Source organism: Loxodonta africana, chromosome 7 (genome assembly GCF_030014295.1).
Source record: "Loxodonta africana isolate mLoxAfr1 chromosome 7, mLoxAfr1.hap2, whole genome shotgun sequence".
Lineage (NCBI taxonomy): Eukaryota > Metazoa > Chordata > Mammalia > Proboscidea > Elephantidae > Loxodonta > Loxodonta africana.
The window spans coordinates 28,705,919-28,719,820 of NC_087348.1; the positions used below are offsets into that span (position 1 = coordinate 28,705,919).

Genomic DNA, 13,902 nt, shown 5'->3' on the forward strand with positions numbered 1-13,902 from the left:
ATTAAAAATTTATGAATAATAGTATAGAACATTTTCTGTTTTAGACATAGTTATATTTAAAACATTATATATTAAAATCTTAAGAAAATATATATTTAATATCATCAATGTTAGAATATTTGGGAAAATATTACAGAAATCAAGTATGATTCTAAAGAATACATATAACAAATATTAATAATGTATTAATTAGCTTCCATGAGTTTGTGATTTTTATTATCATACTGGAGCCCTGGTGGTGCAGTGGTTAAGAGCTATGGCTGTTAACCCAAAGGTTGGCAGTTCAAATCCACCAGCAATCATACTGTAAATGTTTACATCCAAATCTTTGTTCTCTTTTCTTTCAGATGCCTAACCATTCATGCATATGTACAACAAATTCGATACATGGAAAACCAGAAGAACATCTCAGAATTCATTCTCATGGGACTTTCTTATGACCAGAACATGCAACTGTTTTTCTCTGGGCTCTTCTTATTCTGTTATGTTGCCCTTTTAATGGGAAACCTTCTGGTCCTTGTCTCCATTCGATGCAGCTCCCTTTTTCACCAACCAATGTACTATTTCCTCAGCCACTTATCCTCCATAGACATCTGCTATACCTCCTGCGTGACACCCAGATTCATTGATGACCTGTTAGTGGGGACAAAAACCATCTCCTTTGGTGGCTGCATGTTACAGGTCCTTTTCATGCACTTCTTTGGAATGATTGAAATCTTCATCCTTACAGTCATGGCATTTGATCGGTGTGTTGCCATCTGCAAACCTCTTCACTACGTGATAATCATGAACAGGACAAGATGCAATTTCCTAGTCTTGGCTGCTTGGGCTGGTGGGGCTGTCCATGCTTTTTCCCAGTTTTCAGTGATAATCTGGTTGCCTTTCTGTGGCCACAATGAAATTGATCACTACTACTGTGCTATTTTCCCTTTGCTGAAAATTGCCTGCACTGACACCTGTATCATTGGTTTCCTTGTAGTTGCCAACTTAGGTGTGGTCGCCTTAGTAACCTTTGTTCTCTTGTTTGGGTCTTATGTCATTACATTATTCACCTTAGGGAATCACTCAGCTGCGGGAAGACGCAAAGCCCTGTCTACCTGTGGGTCTCATATTGCTGTGGTGGTCTTATTTTTTGGGGCCTTCAATCTTTGCCTATCTTAGACCTCCTACCACTTTCCCTGAGGATAAAGTATTTGCTCTATTTTACACCACCATTGCTCCTATGTTCAATCCTTTAATTTATACTCTGAGAAATACAGAGATGAAAAAAGCCATGAAAATGGTTTGGTGTCAAAAGATATTTTCAGGAGAAAAACGTAATTGATTTGTCATAATAAAAAGAGAAAAAACTTTACACAGGCATAAAAGTGGACTTGGAATCAAGGAGCTGTATTAGCTGTCAGATAAATAAGCACTTTCTTATAGATTTCAGAAACAGTGAGTGGAAAAGTGACGGGTAAAGCGACAATTTTATTCATGGGACTCAGGGTAGGGTCATAAAAAAAAAAGTATGAAAATATTCTGGACTAAAAGAATAGTGGCTATGCCATATAAAATAAGCAATTCTGAGGTTGAACTTGAATTTTAATAATAATTTCTCTCTGAACATTAAACTTGGAAAGCTGATAACCTTTTGGTATTATGAAGAAACAGAGAAGATTAAATGTGATTTTTAGAAAATAAAAAAAACCTTTATTTGCTTGTAGAATATTCAACTAAATCTTATATGATGACACTCTAAGATAAATTATGTAATGAAGTCTGTATAGTATAATTTGATTTAAAGTATGAAGAAAAAGAGGTAGTAATATCTACGTTCTAGGTGGTACAAAAACTTCTCCACCACCTCAACACTCTCTTGATGTGTTATAGGCGGAAGCAAAGATTTTAAGGACCTAGTGACAGTTTATTTTTTGGTTATAATGTTTATTACATCATGTACATTCAGCATGTGGAATGATAGGATGAGAAAATTAATAGATTAATAGAGTTCTGCTGGAAGAACAGCTGTCTTTCTCCATTTGGGGGGAAAAAAAACTACACATATTAGCTTATCCTGATATATAGGTAGAGTTATGAATTCAGTAGCCATCCTAGTAGACAGGGAATAGGGCCAAAGGGGGAATTTTTTTTTTCTTAACATAATTCCTTTTGTATAAAATTTTCTTTCTTTTTAATATAAAAGAAAAGGAGCAACAAAATGACAATTACATGTGGAACAAAAAAAAATATAACACAATGGCACACAAATAAAGCACATCAATTGTAGGTAATGTGACAAGTAGATTTCTGAGAAAGATTCCCCGAGGGAACTAGAAAAAAATGCAAGAATATATTTTTGTATCATTAATACTGTCATTTATAGAAATTATGGAAATCAAAAGGGCCTCAAAGCAACCAAATCAAACCAAACCCATTGCCTTCTAGTCAATTCTGACTCATAGTGACTCTATAGGGCAGAGTAGAATTCCCCCATAGAGTTTCCAAGGCTGTAATCTTCATGGAAAGCTGACTGCCACATCTTTCTCCCTCAGAGCAGCTGGTGGGCTCCAACCACCAACCTTTTGGTTAGCAACTGAGAACTTTAAACACTGCACCACCAGGGCTCCTCCCTGAAAACAAAAGCCCCTCAAATTTGTTGTCATCGTAACTCTTTACATAAAGGGCAAGAAGATTCAGTCATTGTGGCCCAGGGGAGAATGCCTAATGACCAAGGCTACTAAATTATGTGCAGCTGAGTTAACTGTGGTCAGCATAAGCTTTATAATACAGATTCTTCTCCAGCGGTGTAATGGTTCTGATAACGTGGGTCTAAAGAAAATCCAGCTGGTGAGTTGAGTATTTGGGAAGGTAAATCCAAACAGTGTGCAAGGGATTCTTAATACCCTAAAATAAGGAGAAATGTAGTTTTAGAATTTATTTAGTATTTAGTGGAAACCCTGGTGGTGTAGTGGTTAAGACCTACGGCTGCTAAACAAAAGGTCAGCACTTCAAAGCCACCAGGCACTCCATGGAAACCCTATGGGGCAGTTCTACTCTGTCCTATACGGTCACTATGAGTCAGAATCGACTCAACTCCAACCGGGTTTTTTTTAACTAGTATTTAGTGAATCACATGAGCCTGGGTACCTCCAGGAATAGTTTTAGAATGCTAATAGAGATTGTGATTTGATTTGTTTGGATGTGCCAATTTTCTGCTTGCCTTTGAAGTGTTGCTCTGAATATATGACTTCTCATTGTTTGTGGGAACAATGGTTGAATAACATGTCAGTGGTCCCTATAAAGGTACAAGTACCCCTCCTCCCCCCAAGGATATTGAAAGGACTATGTTAAGGGAAATGTGAAATCAAGAAGCTTAAATAAAATAACCTGCACCATAGTAGAATGACCAGCATTTCACCGAGGAAAGCGAGATAGCAAGGGAAAGAGAGCTTAGGAACAGAGCCACAACAACTAAGGCAGAATCACCTGGGGTGAATTATTTCTCCTCCCTTCCGTGTATCCTGCCAAAATGTCTGATATCTGTTCAAAGTAATTTTGACTCCATATTTTAGATACCAGATTGACTGGCAATTAAAGTTAAATATAGGCATCCCCCTCTCTGAATTTTATAGACTAATTTGTTTTGAGATTAAGGCAGCTATAAATTCAGGGAGCTGTCCATTGAGGATGTAATGTGATGTTTTTAAAGGACAAGCACTCAGTCAGTGACAGGGAAAAGATTCTTAGCTGGGTAGTGATTTTCAAAAAGAAGAAAATATTTTTAGCCCTTTCTGTAGAAAGTCAACAAACTATTGAGTAAGAAAAAAGTGATTGACAGGTTACCAAGAAAGTGGGAAAACCCAAACTGAAACGACAAATAGTCTTACGGCAATAACCGCTACCATTATCACACTTCCCCCCGCCCCCAATAAAACAACCAAAAACCCCAAGTAGGGCACTAAAAATCCAATGGAAGTGTCTCAAAGCTAGAATCTATGTTTACCTTATCTCTTTACTTTGTTTCCTATCCTTGTTTCCTATGTGTAATGATTATGGTGATAATGGTTTTACTTGTTTAATATCTTAAGTGTAATGTATACTGTTTTTAAACTTTAAACTTTCTTTCCTCATTCAACAAATATTTACTGATTATTGGTTAAATTAATGGTAGCATGCATTTCACAAGGGATAGAACAGAGGTCAAAGAAATGGAAACAGTTACTTGTCGGACCCCTACCATGTAGTGGGTGACACTTTCATATACTTTATCTAGTTTAATTCTCACAAGAACGCTGGGGCATAGATATCATTATCCCTAATGTACACTTCAGCAACATGTGGTCTTAGAGAATGCATTATATGCTCTAAATCACTACTCTACCATTTATTAGCTCTAGGGCATGGGGACTGGTTACTTAAATTCTATGTGCTCAGTGTCCTCTTTAGTAAAATGAGTTTACTAATAATACATACTTCATAAGATTACTGTGGAGCTCCTGGGCATTGCAAATAGTTAAAGCTTTTGGCTGCTACCCAAAAGTTTGAAGGTTTGAGTCCACCCAGAGCCATGCTGAAAGAAAGCCCTGGCTATCTATTTCCAAAAAATCAGCCATTTTGAAAACCCTATGGAGCGCCGTTCTACTTTGACACATATGGAGTCACTATGAGTTGGAGATAGTTATAAGGCAACTAGTTTACTTGTAGCTGCAGTCGCATCCCTCATGTTTGACAGAATGAGGAGATTCAGCACTTTTTGTTCAGATATGTGAGCTGGAACTTTCTCACTCTTTAGAGTTGGGCTACGTGTGTAGGAGAGAGAAACAGGAGGAGTTTGTAGTTTGAGTATTATCTATCATTTTCATAGACTTAAAGTTTGGGTTTGACTTATTATCTGGTTACTACCTACATATTAAAATTAGAATGGCTGAAATGGTTTAATGCCAACAATCCAGGAGGCCATCTGATTTTGCATGAAAGAATTAGGTAATTACGAAAAAGTGGGAGTGCATTTAGATATTCTACATACACTTAACCCAGGAAAGCCTCAACTAATTTTTACCTCTCTAATTTTTTTTTTTTAGGGTGTTAGCGGAGCCTTGGTGGTTAAGAGCTACAGCTGTTAATCAAAAGGTTGGCAATTCGAATCCACCAGGCGCTCCTTGGGAACCCTATGGGACAGTTCTACCCTGTCCTATAGGCTTGCTCTGAGTCAGAATTGACTCCATGGCAACGGGTTTTTAAGGTATTAGTAAGGAACCCTTGTGGTGTAGTGGTTAATCACTCAGCTGCTAACTGAAATGTCAGAGGTTTGAACCCCCCAGCTGCTCCATGGAAGAAAGATGTGGCAGTTGGCTTCTATAAGATGACAGCCTGGGAAACCCTTTGGGCAGTTCTCTGTTGTATAAGGTCTACAGGAGTTGGAATCAACTAAAAGGTGATGAACTCTTAAGGTATTATATTCTTATACGTGCATCAAACAGAACATAATAGCATACTTGTACCTCATTTTGTTGTTTTGACGTTCACCTTTATCTCTTTTTAAATGTGAAATTCAGAATTCATTTACTGATTTAGTTAAGGGAGAATTATATCTCTCCATTATAGATGAAGAAATATTGTTGAAGGAAATGGAGTCACTTGTAGAGTTCACACCTAAAATTGATGACTGAGTTAAGATTAGAAATCAGTCTAAATTTGTTGTTATTGTATGCACTTGAGTCGATTCTGACTCATAGCAACCCTATAGCACAAACTAGTATCCATAAGGTTTCTTTCCTGGCTGTAATCTCTACAGGAGCCGATCACCAGTTTTTTTTCTCTTGTGGAGTCGCCGATTGGTTTGAACCACCGAGCTTTCAATTAGCAGTCAAGTGCTTAACCATTATGTGGCCAGGGCTCCTTATTCTAAAATTTTGGTTTTTACTAAGGAGCTAGAAATACAGGCAGAATTTTACAAACGGTGAATTATTCATTGGTCTGTGGGGAAGGTGACATGAAAAGGAAGAATTGCCAAAAAGGGAAATAAAGCCTCATTTGTTGTTTTGGAAATGGAGAGAATTGGAGATTAATACACACATCGAGCAAAATTGTTTGACTAGAATGCATTTAATTAGTAGGGATATTAAATTTCTATCAGTAATTACAAACAGAATGATTGGCTTTGTCTGAGCACTCTAGCAACCTTAGTTTCTTCAGAGGCTTAAGGCCATGTGTGAACTATAATTCTCTTGTTTTATTATCAGGAGGTATGTCCCTTGCTGTCAAGTCGATTCCAACTCATAGCGACCCTATAGGACAAGGTAGAGCTTCCCCATAGAGTTTCCAAGGAGTGCCTAGTGGATTTGAATGGCCAAGCTTTTGGCTAGCAGCCGTAGCTGTTAGCCACTGTGCCATTAGGGTTTCCAGGCGAGGTCTAGGAAGAAAATAATGCAGGTTCTTTTTTTTTTTAATTTCCCAGCACATGATTAAAATAATGGTTTTATGTTCATTCAAATGGATAAGCCATTACTTTAATAGCTGTTCAAAGCAATATTTTAATTATCATTTTAAAAATTAAAAGTAGATTTTTTATTTATCAATGAGGAAATATTAATATAGTATAATTGGAGGTATGCTAGGAAGCCTTACTCTTACCTACCTATAAAAAAAAAAAAAAAACCTATAGCTAATTCTAAATCGTAGAACTACACCATAGAAATAGATTTATTTGTTTTGTTAAATTTGTATTTTATCCTCTAGGCTTGCTGGAACCAAAAAGGCTCTGTAACAATTGAAAGCATTAGGCTTGGATGCTTCCACCTCAAGCCCTTCTTTTTAAAATCTTATCACCTCTGTCTTCATTGGTATGCACAAAACATTTCTGTTGGCATACATGTTTTGATTTGTCTGCTTGCTCAGAAGTTTTGGTTCAGACTTTAAACAGAATTTGCTGAATTGATAAATTTAAATGTTCAGGGTCTTTACATTTTGTTCTGCATGATCCAATGGTATGTCAAAACATACGAAGAGTGGTTTGTTCTGCTCCTTTTTTTTTTTTTTTTTCTGTTTCCTGTCCTTCGTTTTCTGTAAAAACTCCCACTTGCTTTTGTTCAGGGAAGTACCTCCTAGTTTTTGCTGGGAGATGTGCTTCCATCCGAAGATACTTTCTGAAACCAGATAAACTCTACAAAATTAGCCTTGTAAGGATATATGTATTTAACAGTTTTATGGTTCCATTTTCAGTGCAATAGATTTCTTTAATTTGGAGGAAAACAGTTAATTTAGAAAATGCAGAGATAAGGAGAGAATTTAAATTGATAAGAAAATATAGCTACAAAATTAGAACAGAAGATATATTACAAATTTTGAGGAAAGGGGATAAGAATTAATGATGAGCTTTGGGGCCTAAAATTATATAAAGACAATTAGATGATGTGGTTATCAATGTTATTTTTCCAAATTATCAGAAGCTCTGGTCAACAACAACTGCGTTGGCTAAATTTTCATAAATTTGACCCTGTTAGACTAATATATTTCCTGACTGATGAAGAGATTTAAATTGCATTTTTTTATTCTACATGTGAATTTTGATTTAAATGGATTCTATTTAGAATGAAGGAATTTGACTAGTAGATGTCAAAGTTTACTTCCTAGTCCAAATGGTTTTAAGATCATGCAATTTTATTTTCTGTATGATAGTTAATTTTACTGCACTGGCTGGGCTATTGACAACTCTTAGAGTATTAATTTAGTAACAGTAACATTTAGATAATAAACTCAAACAGTAATTCTTCCATAGCTTATGTAACAATGGTCATTTGTTGATTTGTTTGAGCTTCACAACCTGGTCAGGTTATCTCACTTTATAGGTGAGATAGCTTAAGTCCAGAGACATAAAGTGAGTAGTATCCAAATTCCCATACCACGTCTTTGTTGTTGTTGGTTCTGACTCAGAGCAGCTCTATGCATAACAGAACATTGCCTAGTCCTTTGCCATCCTCACAACCATTGCTATCCTCAAGCTTACTGTTGCAGCCACTGTGTCAATCTATCTTATTAAGGGTCTTCCTCTTTTTTGATGACCCTCTACCTTGTCAACCATGATGTTCTTCTCTAGGGACTGATCCCTCCTAACAACGTGACCAAAGTGTGTAAGACATAGTCTGGCCATCCTTGCTTTTAAGGAGCATTCTGGTTGTACTTCTTCCAAGACTGATACGTTCATTCTTTTGGCAGTCCATGGTATAGGCAATGTTCTTCTCCAACACCACAATTCAAAGGCATCAATTCTTTGGTCTTCATTATTCATTGCCCCCTTTTCACATGCATATGAGGTGACTGGAAACTCCATGGCTTGGGTCAGGTGCACCTTAGTCATCAAGGTGACATCTTTGCTTTTCAACACTTTAAAGAGGTCTTTTGAGGCAGATTTGCTCAGTGCAATGAGTCTTTTAGTTTCTTGACTGCTGCCTCCATGGCTGTTGATTGTGGATCCAAGTAAAATGAAATCACACACACCATGGTATAACTGAGTAATAGAGTCCAGGTACCAACTATTTGTCTTCCCATAAACCTTTCTCAAAAAGTTTCCTAGATTTTTTTTCTCTGAATTAGGCAGTGTTAGAATTCTTTATGGTTTTATGGCAAAACAGTTAAATTGTAAAAACATAGAAACAGAAATGCAATCTCCAATTCAAAACAATGTGAGGAAAATTGACTTGAAAAAATGATACACTGAGTCAAGAGAAAGAACATCAAAGTAAAACTGACTTCTGCCCCTCTCTTTAAAGTATTACTTTATTCTGTAATTCATTTAAGTACATAATTTTAATTGAACTACCTATAGAAACACTGGTGGCACAGTAGTTAAGTGCCAGGGCTGCTAACCAAGAGGTCGGTAATTCAAATCCACAATGTGCTCCTTGGAAACTCTATGGGGCAGTTCTACTCTGTCCTACAGGGCTGCAATGAGTCAGAATCAACAGAATGGCTATGGGTTTAGTTTTTTTTTTTTTTTTAATCTCTAGAGATGGGAGTTCCTGAAAGGCATAAATGGTTAAATGCTGGACTACTGGAGTAAAGTTTGATGGTTTGAACCCACCCAGAAATGCCTAGTAGCCCTGCTGGGGCAAATCAGAAATAGTGGATCAAACCCACCAGCAGCTTTGCTGGAGAAAAGATCTCACAATCTGCTCGCATAAACATTACAGCCTAGAAAATCCTATGGGGCAATTCTACTCTGTCCTACAGGGTTGCTATGAGTCAGAATCAACTCAACGGCACACAACAACAGAAGTGCCTCAGAATACAAACCTGGCAATCTGCTTCTGAAAGGCCACAGCCATCAAAAACCTGACGAACAGTTCTACTCTGCACGCATGGGGTCCTATGAGTAGGAATCAACTCCAGGGCAACTAACAAAAACAACGGTGGCTCGTAGAAATAAATACACTTATGATACAGAATCTCAGCATTTTACTGTCACAAATCGTTGTGAAAACACTAAACAAGCAATCAAAAAGTTAACCAAACCAATTACATGGGGCTCTTGCAGGGAACTTTTATCTTCTACTTTTTAAATACTTATTTATCATCACATTAATCTTTCATTTTATTTTATGCCTCATTTTAAAATAATTTTAAGGGAACATGTATTCCGTTGTGGAGCATTGGTGTGGGTCAGTGGCAGAATCCTCGCTTTCCATACAGGAGACTTGGATTTGATTTCCAACCAGTGCGTCTCATACACAGCTACTGACTGTCTCACAGTGGAGATGTCTGTGTTGCTATGATCCTGAAAAGGTTTCAGTGGAGCTTCCAGGCTAAGACGGACTAAGGAGAAAGGCCTGGCTATCTATTTCCAAAAATTAACCCATGAAAGCCCTATGGATCACAATGGAATTGATCCCCCAACCAATCCTGGAGATGACACACAACTAGGCAGTGTTTTGTTCTATTGTGCAGTGGGGTCTCCATGAGTCAGACCTGACTCAATGGCAGCTAATAAGAACAGAACTTTTGACTAGTGAGCACTGTTAAAACTTTATATTTGCTTCTATGCCATTAAAAAAACAACAGAAAAAACTTGCATCTTTTGCAAATCTTCAGTGTTACATCTTTTTTAAAACTTCACTGTATATTCCATTGGAATTTGGAAATGAGCAGTACCTAGCATTTTTATTTTATTTTGATTGACTGACTGAATGCATTCATTTCTATTAATATAAATAACATAATTTTTGAATGTCCTGAAGCACTTAAGGAAATCATCACGACGTTAACCAGCAAAAATATTCTTATTAAATAACAAATTTTCGATTTCTGAAACACTGCAATCAGTTCAATTTAGCATACTTTTTATAATATGTGTATTATCATAAATATTATTCATAAATATTTCTGACACTGACTTAATAATTATGTCTTTTCAGGTGACTGCTATGCATTTTAACTGCATTGGACCATGGAAAAGAGGAATAACGTCACTGTGTTTATTCTGTTGGGCCTTTCCCAAAACAAGAGCATTGAAATTTTCTGCTTTGTATTATTCTTATTTTGTTACATTGCTATTTGGATAGGAAACTTACTCATAATGATTTCTGTCACATGCAGTCAGCTAATTGGCCAACCCATGTATTTCTTCCTTAATTACCTCTCTCTCTCTGACCTTTGCTACACATCTACAGTGATACCCAAACTGATGACTGACTTGCTGGCAGAAAGGAAGACCATTTCTTATAATAGCTGCATGACACAGCTCTTTACCACACACTTCTTTGGAGGTGTTGAGATCTTCATCCTTACAGCGATGGCCTATGACCGCTATGTGGCCATCTGTAAGCCCCTACACTACACTATCATCATGAGCAGGCAGAAGTGTAACACAATCACCATAACTTGTTGTTGTACTGGGGGATTTATACACTCTGCCGGTCAGTTTCTTCTCATTGTCTACTTACCCTTCTGTGGCCCCAATGAGATAGATCACTATTTCTGTGATGTGTATCCTTTGCTGAAACTGGCTTGCACCAATACATACAAAATCAGCCTACTGGTCATTGTCAATTCAGGTCTGATTGCTTTGGTGACCTTCACGATTTTGATGGTGTCTTATATTCCAATCTTATATACCATCAGGGCTTACCCTGCTGAAAGCCGTACCAAAGCTCTTTCAACTTGCAGTTCTCACATAACAGTTGTAGTCCTGTTCTTTGTGCCTATCCTCTTCATTTACATTAGACCAGCTGTAACTTTTCCAGAAGAGAAAGTGCTTGCCCTTTTCTACACCATCATTGCTCCCATGTTCAACCCTCTGATCTACACGCTGAGAAATATGGAGATGAAGAATGTCATGAAGAAGATGTGGTACTATCAATTGTTTTTGGAACGAAAGTAGTTTATGTGAAAGGCATTTTGAATTTCACTTTAGAGGTCAATAACGACTCTTAAAATTGATGTAGAATGATATACAGAATGTATACAAGAGCATGCAAAAGACAGCCATAGGTCAGAGCTCAATATCTTTAGCATTTGCCCAGACATCTTCCTGTTTGGAAAATTTTGATATTTTTTTGCACTCATTTTTACTCTATTCTCCTCATATGCCTGCCTCAGGTTCTCCATCTTTGACATTTTATTTTGTGTTATAACAAAGCCTCTTCACCCTTTCTCTTGATTTTTCATCTCACTTTACCATACTGTACCTTTTGCAGTGACTTTAAAAGATATCATAGAAGTTCCGCATAGGGTTTCCAAGACAGTTGGTGGATTCCAAATGCTGACCTTTTGATTAACAGCCACTCTCTTAACCACTGAGCCACCAAGGCTTCAATCTTTATAGAATAAGTTTCTCTTCTTCTTAGAATGAGAAAGAATAAAATAATCTCATCCTAGCGAGCCCTTATTGACAGAAAGCGGGAGTTACCTGCTGGAGGAAAAATATATTTTTCATACTCCCATTTCACCATCACAGAGCAGAGGATAGGAGGGTAGATTTTTCCATTGAGTCCAATAGGTAAATTAGTAAACACTTAAGACCTTAATTACTCAGCCTTCATGAACATAATTGAATACACTTAAAGTGAACAGAAATTAAAACAATGACAGCTTTCTGCTTTCCCTGGAAAAGATGCTTCTGCAAAAAAAGGTATTCCCATCCTCTCCCCTCTAAAGAAAGGCACAGTGTCTCAAAAGCCTTGGTAGAGATGTCTAGACCATGTTAATTTTGATGTTAGTTGAGTTCAGTTTATGATCTGATCTGAATACTCTGTAACGTAAAGATTAGATTGTAAAATTTATACCAAAAAAAAAAAATGAAATAAAAATAAGAGGAAAGAAGAAAGGAAAAATAACAAATAAATATATAATAAATATGAAATACATAGTTGCATAGCACTGGTGAATAGACTAAATACATCTAATTTGTATGGTTTAATATAATACGGTTAGTTTTGTTAATTGAATTTCATCTCACTTAAAAAAAAAAAAATCCCAGCACCTCCTGTTGTGCATTGCATCTCTGTTAACACACACAAGGTGCTCTGTTCAGTTCCTTGGATTCGTAACGCAGATGTGAGAGGGTTCCAAATTCCAATGGAATATACAATGGAAACTGGAACCAGTGGGGAATTCTCTCTCCCTCTTTCAAATTGGAAAGTCTGAGACACAATATTTCATATAGCTTCCTAGGAAGATAATCCAGTGCATGGAAGAAATACTAGTTTTTGATGCCAAACAGTGACCACTTAGATAATTCATATTCTTATTTTCCCTGTCTTATTTCCATTTTACCTCAGTCCTGACTTTTAACCAATAAAGTTTTGCTCAGTCTCTGTTTTCTAGGAAACCCGGGTTAAGATACCTGGTATCTGAACTGTCCCTAGAAAGCAGACTCTCATGAAAGAATTTTAGTTTTAATAGAAGTTTGAGAGCATAGGGTAGGAAATACTGGTAGAAAGGGGTGATTGCAGCCATGTTTAAATATAGAGAAAACGATTGGAATGAAATATACCAGAATGATAGCATAACTCTGTATACATAAACACATGAATCTGAAGAAAGCAAAAATACAACTGGATTGATAAACAGTATTGTGATAAATAAAGAAGAAATTGAACTTGTCAATGATTTCAGTCTCCTCGGATGAACAATCAGTGTACTTGGAAGCCAAAATCAAACACCAAACTTGTAGTTACTAAGTCATTTCTGACTCTTGGGGAACTGAAGGATTGACGAATAGAATTATGGTCCACAGAATTTTCAAGGCTATGAGCTTTCAGAAGCAGATCACTAGGCTTGTGTTCCAAGGTGTCTCTGGGTGGGTTCAATCACCAAAATTCCCATTGGTAGTGTTGAAGAGGAAAATTAATAACAGACATTTTACTTTGATTTTGAGGTTTTTGTTATCCATGAAACTACATAAAAAAAAAAAAAGTGCCATCATATTTACCATAAAAAAGTCTGCCAGAAATTGCTCTACAGCAATGTAAATTTGTCTTATCCTGCTAGAAAGGAATAGTCAACAAACTGTTACCTTCTAATATAAACCTCAATATATCTCTTGTCTGCAGGTGGGTGGAAAGTGAATTATTAGCTAGGCAGAATTAAACTGATATCAGTTGATCTAAGTAAAGGTGGAAGACAGGGTTACCCATGGGAGACAGATTTTAGCAGAGTTTCCAGGCTATGACAGGCTAGGAAGAAGAATCTGGAGGTCTATTTATGAAAAAACTGACAAGTTAGAACCTTATAAATAGCAGTGGAACATTGGAATAGTGTCAGAAAATGAGCCCCTCAGGTTGGAAGGCACTCAAAATACGACTTTTGAAGAGCTATCTACTCAAAGTAAAGTAAACCTTAATGAAGTGGATGGAGTAAAGCTTTTGTAAACATCGTTTTCTAATATGGGACAACTCAAATTGAGAAGAAACAGCTGAAAGTATC

At 36.8% G+C, this 13,902-nt stretch overlaps 1 protein-coding gene and 1 pseudogene across 1 annotated transcript; both read left to right on the forward strand.

The window, feature by feature from the left end:
• The first annotated feature begins 327 nt into the window (after positions 1 to 327).
• LOC100663675 (olfactory receptor 4P4-like) lies at positions 328 to 1,324 on the forward strand (annotated as a pseudogene).
• Positions 1,325 to 10,423: 9,099 nt separating this feature from the next.
• Positions 10,424 to 11,356, forward strand: LOC100663391 (olfactory receptor 4P4-like). Its single transcript, XM_003423425.1, has one exon. The coding sequence runs from the start codon at positions 10,424 to 10,426 to the stop codon at positions 11,354 to 11,356; it is 933 nt and encodes a 310-aa protein (XP_003423473.1).
• Positions 11,357 to 13,902: the final 2,546 nt, after the last annotated feature.